The 22,688-nt window shown below is 46.6% G+C and overlaps 1 protein-coding gene across 12 annotated transcripts in view; it reads left to right on the top strand.

The window, feature by feature from the left end:
* The window catches only part of TCF3 (transcription factor 3), a 98,214-nt gene that overhangs the window by 30,277 nt on the left and 45,249 nt on the right, over positions 1 to 22,688 (top strand). For 9 of the 12 annotated variants that reach the window (XR_003094908.1, XM_006027171.3, XM_006027173.3 and 6 more), the window contains exons 4-5: positions 18,076 to 18,149; positions 20,361 to 20,457. Coding sequence is in view for 11 of the 12 variants with exons in the window: in XM_006027171.3 (XP_006027233.1) it covers positions 18,076 to 18,149; positions 20,361 to 20,457 (171 nt within the window). In the remaining variant the exon portion in view is untranslated. The remainder of the gene's footprint in view (positions 1 to 18,075; positions 18,150 to 20,360; positions 20,458 to 22,688) is intronic. The other 3 variants (XM_006027172.3, XM_014521580.2, XM_014521581.2) reach the window with 1 other exon arrangement.

A 22,688-nucleotide genomic window follows, 5' to 3' on the forward strand; every position in this document is an offset into this window, starting at 1 on the left:
ACACAGTGTGCTAGAAAGTCTTCTAAGTGCATCTCCTTCCTGCTTTACTGTCCCATCTCCCAGGGCAATAAAGCTTCCAAATGTCCCTTCTCAAGATGGTCAGGATGGATTATTCCTGGTGCTTGCAAGGTAAAAAGAGTTTGTTGCTCACACCAAATATACCCGCCCACCTACCCCCAGGACAGCTGCGTGAGAAGACAAATTTGCTATTAACAGACCCCCTCCTAGTTAGTATGGGGTCCGTGTGATGGTTGTTTCACTCCTTTCCAGAGTTCTGCAAGTTGAATAGACAGGTGCTCCCACCTAGATGTTCAGTAAGGAGAGATCAGACATTGCTTATATGTTATAATTGCACTGGTCTTTAGACTTGTATGAGAGAGAATAGGAAAACATACCTGTGCTGCCTTAGGGAGAGACAATTTCTAAAGTAAGGACCCACAGACCTGACTTGCGGTGGGCTGCCTGGTCTGCACAAAATAGGAGTTAATTTGGCTTCTGATTCATTTAAGAAACATGTTTCTCTTAAGCTCTGACAGATCCAACTGCAGTCTCTGTCATTCTGGATTTGAATTCCATGGTAGTGCCCTGACCAGCTGGGTCGTCTTCTAGGTTGAATGATGCCTATCTCTCCCCCCACCCCTCCCTTCTTGCCAGTGGCAGTCAAGTTTGCTTTTATCCTCCAAAATAGCAGAAATGCTATAATAGATTTGTAGACTTCACAGCATGGAGGGTTTTTTGGGGGTAAACCCAGATAAATTTTCCTATTCTGATCTCTAAGATTTTAAAGAAGTCAAGTGAAATTTGGAGCGTGGAATAGTGTTATGCAAAGATGTGAGTTTTCAGCAGAATAGAGAAAAGGGAACTGAGCCTATTGAAAGATTGGAAAAAAAAATGGTTCTGGAATGGTGTCGCTACTAAGCAAGAGTATAGAACGTGGCCCTATTTAATGACATTTAAATAATCAATGGAATATTCAATTACAAAAATACTTGGCAAAGTCCTAAATAGGTCACATCTGTCCTTTTACAAGCTGTTTGTAAGGCAGAATCTCTCACCGTGCAGCATTCTGTTGACCAAATATGCTGTCAGAATTGGCACTGCAGGGAGAAAAAAAAATCTCTAAGTCCTGCATAACGCGCAGCAGAGTGTTCTCCCTACGTTTACAGCTACGTCGGGATCTCCTGGTAATTGTGGCTGGCTTAGTTTGAAAACCTCAAGAGCTGAATACTTTCAAGTCCTAGATGTACATCGCTGTGAGCTGAGCTTTGTGGCTCTGCACCTACTTGTAAAGGTGCCTGATTCCTATCGGAGCTTGCATTGCTAATTGTCTTCAGAGTGACGAAACACATTTTAGGGTATTAAGAGCTATAGGAACAAAGAAGCTACAAAATTAGGTACCTCTCCTCCTGCCATAGAGGATGGGGAATGACTTTGTTGTGGCAACCATCACTTCAAAAATATTTGCAAACAAAGGCCAGAATAAAGACCTTGCTTCAGTTTTGCAGGGACAGGTGGTGTTTAGCATACTTTTGTTTAGGAAATTTTTTCTCAGCGTGTCAAACAATTCTTCTTAGACAATCTTTCCTGTGGGCTGAATCACAGTCTCGCTCAATGGATTAGTTGTCCAACCACTCTTTTGTCTGTGTCCTGCAACATCCCTGGCACTCTGTATCCCTGCAAAGCCAGTGGAGGCAAGACTTTTCCGCACCTTGCAGGCTAGCACGTTTAATATTTTGTTGTGGAATAATGCTCTTGTGTTTTTTTTTACTTTGGTCCTCCTTCTCTTCCCTTCCTCCCAGCCCTACACTCTTTACAAAAGATGAGCTGTCTATCCCGTTTCTCTACCCCCACCACTTGTACCAAGGAAGTTTATAACGCAAGCTGACAAAGGGTTGGGAATATTTAGAAGTCACTGTTCACAACCCCCCCCCCCCCCCCCCCCCCCCCCCAGTTAGCAAATAAAAATGCTGAGGATATTGTGATATTGTGTGTGTGTGGAACTGCTGGATAATTAGCACATGAGCTTGTCCTTTTAATACTTTGTCTAATTCTTTACAGTCATTAACCCTTTCATCCTCTATCTTAAAAGTGTGGAGAGGATGTAAGACTATCACTTTGTAAGTTTGATACACGCTCAAAGAAAATGTGCTTTCTAGTGGGTGAAGTGGCTGGTGCTGTAGTTCAGTCTGAGTCTTGGATGAGCAGCATCTTAAATCAGAAATGACAGGGTGGTGTTGTCTTTTTTTTGATGGGGTAGGGAGAAATGGCCCTTTGTCACCTGTTTCCCTAACTTGTCATTATAGGTCTGTTTGGAACCAGGGTAGAATTCACCTGCAAGTGAGCGTTGCCCTCGCAGCTTTGGCTATGCCGCAAAGCCAAACTAGTGTGTCAACTTTTAACAATAATCTGGAGAATGCAAACGGGAGTGGAAGGATAGGCATCATGTGGACAATTAAAAGCAAAACCTATCTGAGCCTAATGGAAGGTCTGTGCATAAAATGCTGCAGAATATGCCTTTGCCACCGTGTACTATTGCTGTTCTCCATAGCATCACACATTGATGCATGTTCATTCTTTCAGTGTTTAGCAGTGTTTGTGTTTAGTGTCTGAGCCTCTCAAACGTGTAGCTTTTGTAGTGAAGGAAATGAGCAGGTAAACAGTTTGTGGAGAGATCCCTTGCTCTGTCCTCAAAATGATTGAATAAATGGAATGTGCATCTTTGCCTTGTGAGTAAGCCCTGTGTCTTTTGAATATCATTTTTTCTTAATGGCAAATATGGCAATAGTAAGATATTTTATGCAAGCCCTGACTAAAAGGTGCTTATGGAGCTGTCTGTATGTACGTAAACTTGCTTGTAGGACTGTAGTTCTCAAAATGCACACCGATGGCCTGGGTATGGTTTCAAAATGAGCTCTTAAGGTGGCCCAGGCATTTTGACCCAAAGCAGAACTGCTAGTCTGCAAGAGCTGGTATGCATTAAAATTTGTATATCTTAAAATAGTCCTAGAGAGTTGTGGCATCCTGTGAATTTTAATGATTGCTTGAAAAATACGGAAAGCAGACGGGGTAAAATCAAACTACGCTTCCTGTTTAGTGGGATGGCACTAAGTAAATTTTGGGTTCCAAGTTTGACTTGGTTTTGCTTCCTTGAGTCTTAAATCTGTTTTCACTTCTTAATGACTTTTGTTAAGACATGCATCAGAGGGGGTTGAAAAAACCATATCCTTTTAGGGCAGAGGCTGTATTGTGTGTGTACAGTGCCTGGCACACGTGGCCCTGGCTGCTCTAAGCTGCTGCAGTCCTAGAAACCTGCTGTGGGCCTTCCCTGCCTCTTGCATTGGTGCTCGCTATTGCCAGGGCTGGTGCCGCCTGTGTTCTCCTGTACAAAGGTCTGTGTTTGTTTTTGAATGTAATACTCTGGTTAGGGGAATGCACCAGGAAAAAGGAAGCCTTATTTACCAAGTGGAAAGGGAAGCTCTAAATTAATGATGGAAGGATTGTGGAAATACCCTCCAACCCCTCCATGGGTGTTTTTAATCTCGGCTGTTCTTCACTTCATATATTACAGTCTGTCTGGATGTAAAAAAAAAAAAAAAGTTGCTGCTTTTGTCCACTGGTCAGTTCTTGCACTCCCCGGTCTCTGGGAAGCCTGTCTAGGTGCCTGTTCGTCCTCAGCCCTTCTCAGTAGCTTGCCCCATCCAGGACGGGCCTTTGGAAGGAGCTGACTTGCAGGCAGGTTGAACCTTGTGTTTATCCTAGATTGGATCTCTTGTTTCCAGGCTGCTCCTTTTGTGCTCTTGTTTGGTCATTGCCGGGCTTTTGTTTTTACAGCTGCTGGAAGTGTTTTGAGCTTTAAAGTTTATTTTCTTCCCTCTGGTTGTCGTCACATATTTGTTTTCTTTTTTTTCCCTTGTGGCATCTTGCTGGCTTTGTTACGGGGCACCGTCATAGGACCTGCTCTGCTCTTAACTAAGGTAATATCTTTCCGTGCAGCACTTAACATATAACATGTGGGCAAATTCAGGAGAGTGCACCAGCTTTAGTGATGCCTTGCCTCCGCCTTTTATGAAGTTGATGTGTCCACTCTAATTTGACATCTCACTCCTAGTTTGAGGGATGGATGGCCCAGTGCTGATTGTGTTTGCCTGAAACCTGAGCCCTGGGTTCGTTCCTTTTCCTCCACAGACTTCCTGTGCGACCATGAGCAAGTCACTTAACTTGTCTGTGCCTTGGTTTCTCTGGTGTAAAAGGGGATAAGACAGCCCCACATGTGCATTGCAACTACCTGAGACCACTAAAAAGATGCAGGCTCAAATATGCAAAACTTTTTTTTTTTTCATCACAGTGTTTTTGGACAAACGTTCTTCTTTTCTACTGAAACCACATCTGTTTCTTAGAACGATCTTTAATTTCTCTATCTCTATTTTTGCTAAGTTCAGAATTTGTATTGAAATCTAAATCGCATTTTATTTTTACATCCACAGTTGGAAGTTTTTTTGAGAAACTCAGGGGTACCTTATGAAAGATCCACAATTTTTTTTTTTTTTAATAAAGAAGAGAACTGGTTTAAAAAAAAAAAAATAGTGGCCAGATTTATTTTTAATGTGCTGGACACTCTTGAGGATCCTGCTCATAACACCCAGCCCTGTGGTAGGCGTGAAAGCTCTGTAGTTTATAAAGCTGGCCAAATTAGTTCCTGAGTTAGGGGCTCCAAACTTTATAAAAGTGGGGGCTGTCCCTGACATTATAAATGTAACTTTTTTTTTTTTTTTGGCTTTGGGAGGGAGTCAGGTCCTGGGTTCTATTCAAACAGCTTTAAAGAAAGTAAGTGACATTCTTTGTGCAATCATTTCCCCACTTAAAAGGGGGGGATATATTTGGGGGAAGGGAGAGGTAGAGTGTGGATACCTACTTGGAGGCCTATGCATGAAAAGTGCCTTAGAAAAAACAAGGTGGTATTTTCTTCCCTCCTACCTGTGCCTGCCCACTCAGGGTGTTTTCTGAGGGTGACCAGTGTGGAATATCAGAAAATTAGTGTCTGTTCTTCCACTGCGTTGGGGTGAGCACTAGCCGTCGGGTGCAGCGTGTTTCTCACCTAGCCCTTGGTGAGGGGGCAGTCGTCTGGGGAGGAGGGCAGGAGATCCCTCTCACTGATTCAAAGCAGCGATTCATGTTTTTTCCTTGCTCCCACACTTGATCCCGAGCAGACGCTTCTCCTGCTCCACCCCACTGACTTTCTTTTGTCTAACCTCTTGCATGAGTTGCATTGTAGCTTGCAGTCTGAGCTAAGAGGGCTCTTGTCCTCTCGGGACCATAATGCTGTGAACCGTCTGCTTGGGGAGTCATCGGGATGATGTCATCCCTTCTCCCTCGAGGCCATGTTGCTTTTGTCCGTCCCGTCCCCCGACAATAATGGCTGGGAGGCTACCTTGGAACGCCCCTTCACCCCCACTTTCAGCTTCTCTCCCATATTTTCCTGGCAGTATTATTTACTACCTTCTGGTCTGTCTTCTCCTTCAGGAGCAGTCATTGCTGTCCTGGCTGGTCTGTGAATTCAGACCGGACACCACTTCTTTATTCAGAATGCAGGCTGTGAACGCAGCTTTGTTTTGAAAAGTAGCGAGGTGCCTCATCTACACAATTGTCTTCCAACAGACTTTAAATCAGCACAGTATTATATGCTTCTAGGATAACCTGGGCCTGCTAGGCCAGTATTGCTTGGACTTTTTTTTCTCATAGGTCTCCTTGCTCAAACCTAACATTGAATTAATTCCTCCCCCCACCCCCCCTCCACTTCCTCTCTGTTTTTCATCCCCTGCCCCTAAAATAGTTGCTTAATTTCTGCTCTGAGCATGGGCTATAACCATACAAAAATTGCTGAACCATACAAGGCAAGAGATGCCAGAACAGATGCGAAGCGGAGGAATTAATGATCACTGAAGTGGTGGCATCAGCTTTTTTAAGTAAAAAATTATCACTGTGTATGCATTTGGGGGTGGGGGAGGCAGCAGTGGGCATTTCCCTTGGGGTAAGTGCACCAGAGTGTGTGTGTGTGTATATAATACGGTAGTTGTTGGAGTACATCGTCTTGTATTTTAACATCTCGGAAGCCCCACAAAGATAAATGGGAAGGATCTGCCTAATAAATCTCATAAGAATCGATGAAAACAGGCTCCGTGATATGCTTGCGATGACTGTTTGCGTAACGTACCTCTGCACTTGTAAGGTACATATGTCCTTTGTTCAGATGACCTAATCCACTCGAAGGCGCACCATGGTCCTAGGCTCTGCTCCACCACTCTATTATTGTAATATCAAGCGTCTACTCTCAACACTTCTTACCTTCATCCTTTTCATCATCTTGGGACATTTTAATATGGTGGTATTTGTACCTCCTGCTCTTGAAAAAGTGGATGCAGAATGTGTGGCTTGGCTGGGGTCATGGGACCAGATGGGGCTGTGAGTGGGACCTGGGATCCACGAGTCCCAGTCGGTGCTTCATCTTCTGGGCTGTGTTATCATCAGAGCTGAAGGAACACTTAAGCTGCCCACTTTTTTGCAAGAGCCAAGGCAATTGGTCCCATCCACCTCTTCATGGGGACACTAGACAGACAGCAAACAATGGCAGAGTCTGTTTGAGCGGTTGCCACCTTTTGGTGCCTTCTTTCCAAAGCTGTTGACACGCTTTACAAAGGTCATGGAGTTGGTCTCGGTAGTCCTGAAGGCTGCTCGGGGATAGACCCCAGATACCCCGAGTTCAAGGCTTACACAGCTCACCCAGAACAAACCCTGCTAATCAATCCCATGGACATCTGAGCATGCCAAGTTGCAGCTATTGCTCAAGTTGCCCTTGTCTTTTCATCCCCATTGCACTGGCATGTCCCCCTCTTTTTCTCCACCATGTTTGTCATTTTAATGACAAGCAGTAAGATGTTTGCATTGTGGCTGCAGGAGCCAAACTTAGCTGTTTAGAGCTATCTTTAAGCAAAAAGGATTAGTGTTTCTATATTCTCTCCAGGAGGTGAAAATAATGGGAAACTTATGCACCCTTTAAGTTCTGGAAGACTTGTAGCTTCCATCAGCCAACCTTGGGTCGGCCTAATTGAGCTGCTCACTTTGAGGCACTTAGGGTACAAAATGAAAATAGGTGCCACTGCTGACCAGAGGCTAACACTCGTGGTCTGGCCTTTGAACATTTGACTGAAGGCAGGCATGTGGCCATAAGGGGAGTGGTTTTTCCTCCACCCACACACCATTAAGTATCCCTGAGCTGCATTCCAGGTGTTCAGCATTTCTTTTTTTTTTTAGGTTGTTTTGTCGTGTGCCAGGAAGAGGAAGTGAACGAATTGTATAGTCCCGTCCACAATTGATGTCCTGTAAACAGAATTTCATTGCAACTCTTAAGTGCATTCCATTCAAATCTGTTTTTTCCTTTTCTGGGACAGATAGGGCTGCCTGCAACTTCTGGTCTGTTTATTAATAATTCCAATTAAATGTGCGGGCTGCCTTTAAAGGTGAAAAAGGGGCAAGAAAAAAAATGCTGTTGTATTGGGGTGATTCCATTGAAGATACGATCTTGTCAAAGATGCGGCAGTGGTTTTTCTAACAAAAGAGGGATGGGAATGGTGGGGGGGTAGTTTGGGGGGTGAACTCTTGTCAAGAAAAACAACTTTGCTACTTTGCCTGGGACTAAAGCTAATTACTAGTCGACTAATTTTATTGATTTCAAATCCCTTTTAGTGGAGATTTTGCTGTAAGGCTGATCGCCAGAGCGATTAGGACACAAAGCTGCTTAATTTGGAAGTGTTTATCAAGCCGCCTTCTGTCACCTCTGTTTCAAATCAAATTACAGTGGCACCATCTTTTTCATCTGAGATTCAGGCAGCTCACTCTGTGCTCCACCCCGATGGAGGCAGACAATTTGTGTTTGGAGGGGGCACCCTTTGAGTTCCCCCTTGGGCATCTGGTGGGGGAGAAAAGGTTAACTATATTCATAGGCATAAAAATACTAGGCTGCTGACTGCATGATTTTTATTCCCAGCTGCCATCATGTAACCATCCTGCTATGACATAGGCAGAACTGGAAGCCCATGGGCTTTTGTAGTGACAGCCTCTTAAAGTCATCTGTGTATAGAAGGGCCCCTCCATTCTCTCGGATGCTGTGTTTGGTATTTGGAGAGCTGCATTTACCCACAGCCTTGTAAAGACTTGCGGAGAACAAGTGCTTCATGCGACACAGATGCCTGTTTGAAAGAAGGGGAAGGGAGTGCTTTGTGATCAGTCACACAATCTAGCCAATCTTGCTGGTACATGTAACCCTCCCAACATATATACCAAGCTCCAAAGCGAGTTGGTGCTGATGTGGGTTAGCCACTTAAGTGTGTCTTCACAGGGACACTGTAGAAGCTATGTGGCTTGGTGATGGGTCCTTTCCCTGGGCACCTCCTTTTCCTTCCTGTGCCACTGACTCTCACCCTTCCCCTGTTGAACCAACAAAACTTGCTTGTGAGCTGATTGTGACTTCTCCCACATAGCCTCTGGATCAGGGATTCTTGGGCACAGACTGCATTGCATTGTAAAGCTGAACTATACTTGTGCTGCCACAATATATGTCCCCTTGCACCCCAGTTGCTGTTTTAAATTCAAGTATTGCAAACCCCCATCAGAGTTCCCATGTCTTCATCAGGACGAGGATGGCTGCCTGCTTGTCTGTGGCATATCTTGCTGGAGGCTAGGGTCTGCAGAAATCAGCCCAATCTGAAGGCAGCCAGAATCCACGGAGTGCCATGTAGTGCCTGGTGTGGTATCCTCTAACCTCCTCTCAGGGCCTTAATTGCCCTGTCCTCATGCTTAACTGGGCTGTTCTTGAAATAGCATCTGTGCTCAGGCAAATCATGCAAGAGAGACTTGATGGCAAAGCAGAAATCTTGGGTGGGTTTGCCTGGGTTCTCTGTCCTGGGTTCCTTGGTGTCTCAAAGCCCACTGCTGCCCCCAAGTAAACCCCTTATTTTAATTTCTTGCAGGCATTGTTGGCTGAAGCCAGAATAGGCATCTTTGCATAGCATTTTCTGTCTCTGGGAGTCTGGTGCTCTTTGGCCTCCAGCAGCATGTGGACTAAGAGGGACACCACATGGCTGCCAGGCTGGGAAGGCATACATTGTGCTTTATAGACTTTGCTTTTAAACAGAGGACTTGTAAAGTAGCTTTTATCTGCACTGTAATACCCCTTTCGTTGGGCTATTTATTCCTGGAACCAAATTCCCTGAATTGCTTATTTGTCACCTTCCTGAATAAAAAGGCAACTTCTTGTTTCTCTCAAGATTTGAGGGAGATGGTTGTGTTAGTCTGAAGCCAGTCAGATGCCGGGGTAGATATGCACCTTTTTATAGACTCACTAAATAAGATGTATATCAAAGCACAAGCTTTCATAAACTCATTTGCGAATGCTTGTGCTCTATATATCCAAATTAGTCCATAAAGGTGCATCTATACCCTGCCTTCTCCCTAAAGACTGCCAAATCAAAAGCTGTAACCTGCTCAGCCCCACATCTGTGGTGGGGTGTCAGGCCCCAGTTCTAAAATGTAGGGGTGCAGGAAACAAATTGTGGGAGGGGGGGTAGGCAGTATTGGGGTAGTCTGTTATGCAGTGGGGTTAGATATAATGCCAGTCTGCTTGCTTTGGAGACTGCAAAGCTAATGAAGAAAGGAAGGGAAGGGGATACAGTGTGTGTGGTTCTGATGATAACTGAGTCTGACTTCACCCTTTCTCTTGCCTGCAACTAAAACCTACGTTTGAACCAAGCCAGTTTGAACACCTATCGTTTATGGGTGTCCTGCCCCTCTCTGGAGGGTAGGCAGATTGTAAAGGTCTGATAGTGTCTGCTGTCTGATAGAAAGCTTTTTTATAGAGGCTAAACTTGGACAAATTATTTTTATCCATGCTGAGAGCTTATAACTGTACTCGTATATCAGCTCTTAGCTCCAGCATAAAAATCGTAAAAAATAAAAAAAATTACTGTCTGACAGCTACATCTTATTCTATTAGTACGTTTTAATTAGAACATGAGCAAGAAAGGCATAATGAATATTCATGATCAGGGTTATTAAAATGCATAATTAATCTGTGGGGTTTTTAATAACTGTATTAATGGAGGGGGGAGGTAGTCCCTATTTTTGTAGTTTCTGAATTGGGAAATGTGCCTTCAAGTAGGTGACAATTTTTCTTATTTTAAAATTAAATTGGCTTACACATGTGCACACAGCTGTTCTATGTATGCGTGCGCATATATAGGCTATGACACGAAAGCCTGTAGTAAAAGACCATTATTACGGTTGTAAGTTAAGGAAACGTTAGAATAAATTGTCGCATGCGTGCATGTGTACGTGTGTGTACATTGTAATATGGTCCTTGTTAGTATGATTGCTGGGGGGTTTTTCCACAGGGCTGCAGCCTCATTCAGTAGCCGTGGTCTGGGGATGAATTGGGGTTGCTTAGCGAAGGAGACTTACCTGTAGGACCCCTGCCTCATTTGTCGTAGAAGTTGGATGGCATGTACTGAATGTGATGGGAGATGGCAGGAAGAGGAAGAACGGTCTCGTGGTTAAGGCAGTTGAGGGCTGCTCCGCGGAATGGATTCTCTCCCTGTTTCTCCTTCAGAGGGGTCACTTAAAGCAAACTGTTCATGTGTAGTCCCTAGCTGTGTGATTTCTTCATGTCTGCCTTGAGATCCCAGGGTGTAATTTGTAGAAGGGCTTAGTCTCCCCAGCTACAATTGGAGCCATGTTTTGAACATGGGGAGTGCTGTACACTGAAAACAGTAAGTCCTCTGGGTCTTGGATTGGATGCACCTTAATCTCTGCTCCCCGTCTATAAAATGGGGATAGATAATGGTGCTTCCTGTCCTTACAGGGTGCGGAGAACATGTGCCAATGTCTCTGAAGGTCTTGAATACTAAAGTACCATGGAAAAGCTCATGAACAAATGAGCCATTCTGTCTTGAGAGTTGGGGGTAGTGTGAAGTGAGTACAGCATGGAGGCACATGCTGAACAGGGAGGAGGGAACCAAACCTTGGGCAGCTGCTCTTGGGGAGAGCACTGTCCTTTCATTGCATGTGCTGAGGCAGGGGTTTGGTGGAAGAAAACCTTATACACTCAACGACACCAAATCAGGGTTCTGGGCTGCTGCCGTGCTGGTGTTTCCTGACTTTTGAGTGCCTGACTTCACAATCTTACGATTCCTCTAACGACTTCTTTGTGTGCGATCTCTTTCTTAAAAGCCTGGAGAAAATATGCCACGTGGCAGCATCTTGTCCCCACTATGAATCATGAGGCGGATAGGATCTTTGCATCCATCACACTGACTTCGAATCACAGAGTCATAGAAAATGAGGGTTGGAAGAGACCTCAGGAGGTCACATCTAGTCCAACTCCCTGCTCAAAGCAGGATCATCCCAGCCAAGGCTTTCTCTAGTTGGCTCTTAAAAACCTCCAAGGATGGAGATTCTGCATCCTCTCTGGGTAACCTGTTCCAGTGCTTCACCACTCTCCTTGTGAAAGTTTTCCTTCGTATCTAACAAACTTCCCTTGCTGCAACTTGAGCCCATTGCTCCTGGTTCTGTCGCCTACCACCACTGAACAGGTTAGCTCTGTCATCTTTGAACCCGCCTTCAAGGACTTGAAGGCTGGTATTCAATCTCCCCCTAGTCTTATCTTCTGCAGACTAAATGAGCCCAATTCTCTCAGCCTCTCATAAGTCATATGCCTTGGCTCCCTAACCATTTTTGTTGCCCTCCACTAGACTCTCCCCAGTTTACCCACATCCTTTCTGTAGTGGGGGGTTCAAAACTGGACACAGGACTCTAGATATAGCCTCACCAGTGCTGAATAAAGGAGAATAATCACTTCCCTCAATCTGCTGGCAACTCTCCTCCTAATGCAGCCCAGGATGCCATTAACCTTCTTGGCAACAAGGACACACTGTTGGCTCTTATTCAGCTTATTGTCCACTGTAACCCCCAGGTCCTCTTCTGCTGTCTTAGTTAGCTGAGTGACTAGAAGCTGTAGGAGATTGTTCTCCTGGATGGGCACCATCACCGGAGGGAGGTGGAAGAGTTTTTGCTCTCAGCAGACATCTGTGAAACCCTCCGACAGAGGCATAGTAAGAGCCATCTCTCTCCAGAGCCTGGGGTGGCACCTGAGGGGCATACGCTCTAGTGCAAGTATGTCAAAGATGCAGACTGTGGGCCGGATCCACCCTGCAGAGCCTCATCCAGCCCCTGGTGCTGCTTCTGGGTCTGGAGTTGACTAAAACATCAAGCACGACATGCACCACGAGCTGCTTGCTTTGGCTGCAGCAGGATGTGCATCACATGTGGTGCTTGTCCCAGCCACTCTGGCACTCATGCTGCATGTGACACCCACTCCGGGGTGGGTGCAGAGTAGGTCCCAGACCAGCCAGAGCAAGCAGTGTATGCACTGGGTCAAGTATGGGGAGGGGGCTGCAAGTCTGTGGGCCTGATCCAGGCCTGGGGTCCATGGCCTGACGAGTTTGACACCCCTGTTCTAGCGGGTATGCAGTCTTCTGTCCTGTCTCCTCTGCCCTGTCTCTTTCTCATTATGCTTCCAGGTGTTGTGACAAGTGTCCTCGCCTAGCAGATTCTAGTTTCTGGGCTTGCTGTTGGTCTTGTTCTTTCTCCCCTCTGTTTGTCCAACCAGCCCCAATTCCCATTCTCCCCTAACTCCTAGGCTAGTCTTTCTCTCTCCCTACCCTACCGGCTTCCAGTCCTACGCCCTTTCCCTGGGCCCCTCGTCCACTGTGTCCCTTCGACCGTTCCCCCTGTCTCCTTGTCCTGGTCTCTGTGCCTAGCCATTCAAGTCTTTCCCATGAATCCCAGCCCCTCAGATCTGTCTCCTGTCCCCCTTTCCTAACCTTCCTGGTTCCTAATGCTACTGCCTTTCTTTGTCCAGTCACTCTTGCCTTCCAGTGCTAGTCATTTGTCCTGCCCCATCCCTGTCCCCCACCAGACTCCTTCCTGTCCCTTGCATTGGCTCTTGTCTGCTTTGCATCCAAATCAGGTGGACCCCTGCCACAACTTCCTGCCTCCTGGGGGCCAGCAAGAAGGGGACTGGTTTAAAGTACAGGGGAGAGAGTTGGTTGCTCTCAGCTCTAGTACCTGCCCACAACCCTGATCTGGGGCAGCCAGACTTGTCCCTGCAACCAGGGGTTGGCTTAGTCTCTTTTAGGAGCTATGAGAGGCTTGAGCAGGCCCAGTTGAGATTGAATCTTCTGAGGATTTCGCTGTTGAACTCTAAACAAGTCTCTCCTGAGCTTGTGCAAAGAATATTTTCAGAGGCTTATAACTTGGCCAAATTTGGATGGATGGCAAAAAGGTCACACTGCCAAGTGTCAAGTCCCTGCTCCAAAATGGGAGGGAGGATGCTGGAGGTGTTCAAAGAAAAGGTGGCCAGGATTTTTTTTTTTAAGATGGGCATCATCACCACCTCCTTGCTTTATTCTCTGAAATGGCCAAATCACATCAGTCAGTTCCTCTTCTCTTCAGGTGTTGGGCACCTTGAAGATAGGTGGTGCTACTAGCTCTGCCCATGATATTCAGCACAATATATTTAAATGCGTGCAGTTGTGCATGAACAAGTGCTAGTTGAAGCACTTTAGATGGTCTACCTGGGGCTATGATTCCAGAGCTGTGCAGCTTTGTTCGCTGGGAGAAGGAAAGCTTCAGCAGGGGAAACTTGTGTTGGAGATCAGGAGGAACTTTTGGACGAGGAGGGTGGTCAAGTGTTGGAACAGGCTTCTTGGGAGAAGCTGTGGAATCTGCATCCCATGAAGTTTTCAAGAGGGGGTTGGACAGACATTTAACTGGGATGCTTCAGTCAGGGGTGATCTTGCCTTGAATGAGGAGCTGGACTAGATAACCCTATGGGGCCCCTTTCAGCCCTACTTTCCAGTGCTCTTAATGATGCAACTTCAACAGCATTCACTTTCAGTGCACCTTGGCAGTGGCCTGGCTGCCTTGCGTGCGTCTGTGCCTGGACGGCTTTTAACCTCCCTTTCATATGCTTGTTTGCTGTGCTGAAATGTGACCACTGCTGCTCTCCTCCCCAAGGAGCATACTCCAAAGCTGATTAAGAGGGATGGGCTTTCTGTCCCCATTCTGAGGAGGCTGGAGTGAAGAAGAGGGAAGGGCAAATCCCAGGCTTATTGAGAGAGGACGGACTGATATCCCCAGCTGTTGCTTCCATCCACGGAGCATCTGAAAATCTGCAAATGTCCGTTGAGCAGGCTGATGTAACAGCATCATTTGGACCCCAGCCTTTTAATATGCCCCAAGCATGTGGAGAAGATTGCTCCCAGCAGTGTTGAAGGCATTCACATTGCCACTGGAATTGCCTTTCCAGTGAGCAGCAGCAACCACTGCCAGTGTCAGACCCTCCTCTTCCACTCATGCCCGTGGGTGCAGTGCCAGGACAGCCAGCCACCATTCAGATGCGGTGACGGGACACATCAGCTAGGATAGGGGCTTGTGTGACATGTAAGCCCAGTTTATGGGACCTTGAGGTATTGAGACTTGAGAGGATGCAAGCCAAGGGCAGAGCCGCTTGCCCGATGATCCCAGCAGCATGTCGAGAGAGTGCAGTACCAGGATATAGGACTGCGAGTTGCTGGTAGACTACCCCGTGGTTGGCTTCTGCTACTCCATGCATTCCCACAATGCTCCAGCTCTTCCTATGAGCAGAACTAAGCAAACACCCCCGCTTGCAGCCCCAGTGCTTGCACCGTGTGACATGGATAGTGTGACACTGTCTGTGTGTGCGATCAAGTTGGTGGTGCGGCTTTGACTTGGCAGGAGGACCCATCAGTCCTGTAACTTAGTAGTTCATGAAGAGGATTATTCCCAGGAGGGGGAGATTTGAGTCCCTCTGCTATATTTTCAGTAACTCTCTTAATGTTACCAGAGGCATCCTGCCTGGTGGCTGGAGAACACTTTGCAGGGGGCTTCGCTTTGAAGGGTCCTGAGCTTTCCTGGGCAGTTTGAGAGTATGACCCCATCAGTGGTAAGATAGGAAGACCAAGGCTGTTGTTTTAAATGTGCCAACGTTGGCTCCCCCAGTGCAGGAAGTGCCTGGCCCATTTTACAGACTCCAGTACTGTGCTCTGCTGAGTGTAGTCTCTGGAGTGAGATGGCTGGGAGACCGAGGCTCTGCTCTTGCTCTGCCACTCATCTGCTTCGCCACCTCGAGCATTTGCTTCCTCTTTCTTTGTTTGTCTGGTCTTCTCTGGTCTGTGATTTCTTCAAGATGGGGATGGTCTCGCCTGGTGTGCCTGCACGAGGCCTAGGAAATGAGGCCTCGCCTGCATAGAGGGAGCCGGGCTAGTGCGGTATATGCTTGCAGCCCTGTCCTGGCCCTGACGCTTGATGGCTGGGGTGAGGGCGCTGAACTGGGAGGGTGTGTGGTGTCTCGCAGGACTTGCCCTCCCTGTGTAAGAGAGGAACGTGCCAAGGATGCATTGGGCCTGAGCCATTGTTTGGAGCTTCACCCTGACTGTCCAAATGCTTTGAAAGTGCTTGAGAAACCAAACTGAACAGAGCAAGTGTTTCTGTCTCCTGATCTCTATTGGTGTTTGCAGGGTATGCAGATGAATTGCTTTAGAAAAACACATTAGCAAAGCAAAAGTTTATTCTAGGAAGTAGGAGGTGGGAGAATTGGCAGTAATTCTCCCTAGTATCCAAGGTATTATTAGAGGCTTATCCCTGCTCTGCACAGTAATCACATTGGAAATTTTTGATTAGAAAACAAAATCTAAATGAGAATTATGAATATTCATTAGGTGTGGAGATTAATATGCATAATTATGCAAATTAGACAGCAATTAAACACCAATTCTCTGGGGAAATGATTAACACAAAGGCACAGAAATAGAAGGATGTAATTTGAAAGAAGTTTCTGGTTAAATGAACAGTAAGGGGAGCGGAGGAGACAAATATATGGCGTGTTTGCCATAATAATAAGCTTTGCTAAAATGAAATTGGTGTGAGCTCTGAACCTCTTAAAGCCCCCTACCTCTCTTCCTCATCCACATGCCTTGTTTTCGCTAATCTTTTTTTATGGTCATTCTCATTGAAGGGTATAAAGTTACCTCTTAGTAAAAAGAAATAATGTGTAAGGCCATATAGACATGTTTGTAGCTGGCTTGTAACTTGTATTGTAAGAGGGGAGGGCACGTGCATCCAGGAAGTCTTACCTGGAGCCTAACTGGACAAAAGCTCCTAGCCTTCCTGTAACCCGGCTGGATGGGGTGTTGAGGTCTTGGGTAAAATCTAGTTCTTCCTGTTCAAACTGTGCAGTACAGTACATCTCTCAGCATTCAGAGCAACTTAAAGCAAAAGCTAGAAGGCAAGGGATGGTATCATGTTCAGAAAATATCCAGTCCTACTCCAGTAAAAACATTTTCACCTACCCTGTAAGTTTGAGTGCATGTCTGCTGTGGACTACGGAGCTGCTGTTTATTGTGAAGTGTTTGCTGCAGTCTCCTGTGTTGCTGCCCTTCTCAGTCTGATGCATATGCTGCAGCTTTGAAGTGTGAGAAGGTAAAAAACATTGGGTGTTTTTCTTTTTTTTTTTTTTTTTTTTCAGTTGTGGAAGGGGCTAGGAAGGGAGTGTATTCTCAGCCACTTTAGATGAATGTAAATCTTTAATGACAAGATTTTTTGGAGCGGGAGCACAGATCAAGTGCAAGGTTTGAAACTGTAAAATTGGAGTTAATGAGTGAATATGAGAATCTTAAAAAGCCAGTGATTTATAGAAAAACATTGCCATCTGCATGTACTGGCTGCTGGGGTGGTGCAACTGTTCCAGAGTGTGTATTTGTTGGAAATGTAATGTAATATATATATATATAATAAAAATAGATAACCGCGTTCATAAACAGCAACAATGTGATTGCTAAACAGTTCCAGGAGCAGCCGCAGTGGCTCTCTTATGTTGCCCCGCTGTTAGTGGAGTGATGCAGGCAATATTTAAACCTAGTGTGAACAACTAGACTGGAATTTGCTTGGAAATTAAGAAAATTTAGTAGCCTACCTTGTGGAGTCTGTCGGACTTGTGCACCTAAATCTCCTGGGTGCTTTTGAAAGTCACCCTCTGAGCAACCAATTCCCATTGACATTCAGTGGGATTTGGACAGTTACATTTCAGGGCTCTAGTTTTCATAGGGGGGCTATTTGCTGAACTCTTATGGCATATCCAGGATGTATTCTGCCTGTTAAAACATGGGTGCAAATCTTTAGACCAAAGTGCTGTTTTGTTTTCCTTGATCTGTCTGAGCTCCCAAGTCCTGGCGTTACCTGTTTTTTGTCTTACTGCTTAAGAGTAACTCCCCAAATCTCCTCCTCCCAGTCCAAGGAAGTATATATTAAATATGATCTCCATTTTAAATGAAAAGTGGCCTGCGTCTTGTGGTTCCTTTTCGTCATTCCTGGGTTCACAGACATCTCTCTCTTTGCAGCATAATTCCTTAGGTGTGAGCCTTGAATCCAATCTGGCATCGCCCATCGTTTATGTTAACCCAGTGCATCACAAGGCCTGCATGGCAGTACAAGGTTTAGGCCTTGTCCATATAGGGAAGAGTTTTATCAGTAACCTCCACGTGATTTAAATACAGTAGTTAGACTGGAAAGTCCCTCTGTGTGGACACACTTGATCCAGTACAAGGGAGCTTTATATATCCCTTGAGAGAGGGTTTAAGCAAAATCAGATCCCGCTGTCCCATGCTAGCATACTGGTCACACAAGGCTATCCTCCTGTAAATGTCTCTGTTTAGAGAAGAAAGTAGTTTGACATCCATACTTACCAATAAGTAAGTATTTGCTTTGAAGTTCTCCAAATAAGCCGTCGGCTGAAACGGAGAGGGGGGAGGACTGGCTGCACTGAGTGGAAATGGTTTATTAATGAAAATATTGTTTTGTTTGTAGAAGGAAGAGTTAATTTTGCGAGGACACCTTTGAGGGTTTGCTGATAAAGCAAAAGTAACCTTTGTTCTTCCTGTTTTTTGGTAGGTTTGGATGAAAGACCGGGATCAGGTTCCTGGGGAACGGGAGATCAAAACAGCTCCACGTTTGACCAAGGAAGGGTAAGGACGAAGTATAAACAGCGACCTCAAACAAAAATAAACAGGGTCTGCATGATGGTGTATATTTGTGCCCCAGTCAGTTTTAACCCTGGAAACCCATTTTTTTGTCACGCTTTAGAATCACAGGTGTCAAATGCATCAGGCCCTGTGGGCCAGATGAGTAGCGTTGGGCCGGTCTTCAGATTGGATTGGGCTTGCAGGCTGACCTTGCATGGTGCCATGGGCAGCTGGCAGCACGTGCCTGGGACCAACCCCACTTTTCCTGTGCAGCATGCAGGGTGGTCTGGAGCATGGGTCCAATCCAAGACCCCTGGGCAGCACTGGAGGGCAGATGATAGGGCTCCATCCAGCCCACGGGCCGTATCGTTGACACTCCTGCTTTTAGATGGAGTTGCTGTGCTCCCTTCACCCCTCAATTGAATTCCACAGTGATACTAGACGAACATCTGCTTGTTTCTCTCCGATACGGTTGTTGATCTTGTCATAAGGTCCTGCCAGGGAGATGTTTTTAGCAGCCACCTTGCAAGCCTGTAGGCTGCACCTGTCAGTGCTGCCTTTACTTGTCTAGGCAGTTTGCCCTCTATTCCATGCTTGGGCTTGTGTTCAGTCTGAGGCGCGCCAGAGTGCTTTGTGGCAGGCAGAGAGGCATCGGGGTGTGCAGAACAGAAGCAGCAGTTCAGCTTGGAGTCGGGCAGTGCTAGCTGGGTCTGTCTAGTGAGGTTTGCCATTCGCATCTGGCGCGTGTTGAGGACTCCATGCTGCTCGCCTCCCATGTCTCCTCTGACCTCTAATGATAAAGACTAAACGTGGACCCTAAGTCTTGCACAAGCAGCAGCCAGGCTTAGCTTGATTGGCCTAGACAGCAAACCAGACCACCGCTGGTCCTTAGAGCTGTGGAACAGCTGGGCATGCGAGCAGACTTGGGTCGCTGGGTGTGGAGGATACTTCCACAAAACGGCTCCTCGTGGTGCATGTTGAACATCTCGCATAGCTCAGCTCTTCTGACCCACATGATCACTGTTCCTCATTGCTGAGAGGCTGGAGGTGCCTGTATGAGAGCCGGCTCTCAGGGGTTCGGCGCGTCAGGCTGACATAAAGCTGGCACGGAGGGAGTGGAAAGCAGCTGGGGGAAGGAGGAAGAGAACTGGAAGTGTTCTTGAAGGGAAGGAATTGAGGCTGTGACAGCACATAACTGGGGCCTGAGGAGGGGAAGAGAGAAAAGACATTAACTTAATTGAAATGGTGTTTTTTGACAGATGCTCATGTTTTAATGGGTTTATATGATTCGTTTTCGCAATGGCACCATTCCCTTCCCTTAGGTCAGTGATGAAACAGGCGCTGCCTCATTTCTCATTTTTATAGGCTTCTTCTCTTCCTGCTCCCCTCCCCTCATCCCACGCTTATGATTTTTGGGATGGGGTGAATTGCATGGCCAGTTGCTACAGGAGACGTGCCTCAGTAAAGGTTGCCAAGTGCCAGGCTATTCCAGGACAGGCATAAATCTGGGTGATAGCTTTCCATGTGGAAGTGTGTGTGCTGCTCCTTTGTTTTTGTGCCATTTCTCCCCACCAGAGACCCTGTCCCTCGGAGAAATCCAGTCACCCTGCAGCAGGACTATCCTGCTGTCCCTGTGAATGGGAAGTGTAAGTAGTAGGATTGGAGACCCCATTGTATTCATATCCTGCCTCTTGAGAAATCAGTGTCTGGGGCCAGGTATAAGCCTGACTGGCTTAAGAGTTAGCGGACCTTTTGTTAAAATAAAATATAGCCATCCGCTTCCTTGGGTCAGAGATTGTGGTTCCATGTCTTGGTCTTGATCCCAGGATCAAACCTGACCGTTTTCTGTGCAGTAGCAGACCAGATGCCTGTGCATGTGCACACACCACAAATGGTGCTTTTTGTAATTGAGGGAGCAGCAGCTTGAAATTCAAACCCAAATGTTGTCTTGGTCCCTTCTTTCAAGTTAAACCAAATATATTTAAAAAAAAAAAAAACACACACAAAAAAGGGGAGGGTGGTGGGGGTCCAGTTTCACTTCTTGCTAATACGAACATTTGGATAACACAAACTGACCTAGCTGTTAGGGCAGCAGGGCTGTACCTAGGGGGTCTTCTCTGCTCCCTGCTTATTCACTGCAGAAATGGCTGCACCTATCAAGTATGTTAGCTGGTTCTCTCGCATGTGCCATGATGCTATTTTGTGTTACTTTAGCAGAACTATGGTGAAGGCCCTCATTACGGAGAACACAGGGACCTGTCATCTCACAACAGCATATCTTCATCACCATTCCTGGGGTCTGGACTCGTAGGTAAGTGCTGCGTGTGTTATCTGTGAGCAAAGCTGTTGTTTTAGATGGTGCAGACAAAATTTAAAGTGAAAAACACTTGGCTAGCCCAGGGGGCTAATGCAGGCCCTGCCAACCCCCAAGGATGCATCTAAAAGATGATTCTGTTAGTTCTGGTTGATTTGAGCTGCTGTCCAGGGCCTTGCCAGTGTTTGCATGTACATGGAGACCTTTGTACGCTATTATGCTATATCTTTATGCACGTTATAAAATCATAGAAAATTAGGGTTGAAATGGACCTCAGGACGTCATCTAGTCCTACTATCCCCAACTATATATATGATCCCAGTAGAGATCAAGGCCCTGTTGTTCTGGGCACTGCACAGACATGCATCAATAGACAGTCCCTGCCTTAAGGACTAAATAGACTAGACCCAGGCTGCCCAACTGGTGGCCCATGAGTGGTTAAAATATAACCCGTGAAGCTGATAAGTATAGCTGCTGGAGCTAGTGTGTTGGCACAGCTCCAGAACCCAGAAGATGAACACGGCTGCTGCTTGGCCCCTGCACCCCCTTGCCCACTGCTGAATTTGGGGTCTGCAATCACTGTGGGTGACCAAAATTGTTGGCAGGAGTAAAAGAGAGGCCCCGCAAGCAGTGATGGCCTTCACACACTGGGTTCTGGAGCTGCACCAACAAGCTGCTGTCCTGTCGTACAGAGGTGGGCCATCCACTGCACGCAAAGCCCTGTGGTCTGGATCTGGCTTGCAGGGCCATGTGTCCCTGGACTAAAGGGACAAAAGGTGGGGGGAGAAAGGCATTGAAAGAGGATGCAACTTGCCCAGGGTCGTGCTGCAGAGCCATACAGAGACACAGTCCAATGGACCAGGGCTCTGGACTCTATTCCTGGCTGTTGCTGCCCTGCTGCAAGTTGCTGATATCTGAGTGTAATCGCTTGCAATCTCTGGGGAATAATTTTTGGGGCATATGGCTATCAAACTGTGTTGGAAGGAGCGGTGCGGGGCTGAAGGCAGTGCTGTTAACTCTGTTTTCTCTCCTGCACCTCTGCTTTGTGAGGTTTTCCCTGATCTGCCTTGTCACCTGAAGGACACAGCTCTTGACAGCCATCCTGCCCATTGAAATTCTCTTGTTATGTTCAGAAAGGGGTTCACCTGCTAGTGCTGATGTGTGGGAGTCACTGGTTTTGTTTCCCTTGTCTCTTGACATCCAGTTCAGTGTAGAGGTGGGTTAAACAACCTCCAGGAGAGTAAATCATAGATCGACCCTACTTCTATGAATCCCATTGACCTCTTCTGTGAGCCAAAGGGTTTTGATATACCACTAGTATCCTATTCCCAGTGCAAATCCACACTAGAGAATGTCACCGCGTGCCCAAGAACTGCTGCTCTGGGTGGTTCAAGAAATGTTCTTTGTTCCTGGGCTCCTCTGAGGTCCCACGCAGGGTCTAGCTCTCAGAATGGGCATTGGTGCTGCAGCGTAGAGCTTGTGCTTGCTCTCTTGCACGCTCAGTGGTGACAGTGGATTATAAAAAGGCCAGGCATGGAGGGGCTTGGTTTTGCCTGTGTGGCAAGTACTATGCTACCTGTCTCCTCTTGTGCTTTCCTTTCCACTGCTGGCAAATCCATCTGCTGGGGACTTGCTGACTGGGTTGTGGGTCCTTCCCTTCTTGTTCCTCCATCTGTCTGGGTCAGGTGCCAATAAGGGGCAACCTCCTTTTAAGCTCTTGTTGCCAGGTATGGGATACTTGCATCTCTTCTTCCCCATTCCTTCCCCAGTGATGGTGTATGCTAGATGCAAGGAGCACGTGTCACGATTTACCCAGTTACCTCTTCAGACTCAAGGGGTGGGGAGGGATTAAGATCAGCAAATATCCATCTTGAAGAGCTTAGAGAGCTTCTATTATATTAAGCAAGTAATGAGAGTTAGTCCTTCCCTCCTTTCCCTTGGCACCCATGGTGTAAGCCCTCTGTAGATGCCCTTGCCACATTTTTGGCAGAAGAGCCTGGGTGTTGGCAGCAGTGATTTTTATGTGGGGGAAATTTTATTTAATGGGGGGGGGGAAAATCCCCTCAAATCAGTGGTTCCTCTTGCAGAGCTAGTAGGGAAGAGGAAGTTGTGGAAGCTAGGAAGCAAGTGGTGGCCAGCATCTTCTCTCTGGTTGTTTGGTGGAAGAGGGCAAGCTGTTAGACCCAGCTTTCCAGAGGCAAGCAGTGTATCCTCAGCTGGTTATTTCT

This window comes from Alligator sinensis, unplaced genomic scaffold (genome assembly GCF_000455745.1).
Source record: "Alligator sinensis unplaced genomic scaffold, ASM45574v1 scaffold103_1, whole genome shotgun sequence".
Taxonomy (NCBI): domain Eukaryota; kingdom Metazoa; phylum Chordata; order Crocodylia; family Alligatoridae; genus Alligator; species Alligator sinensis.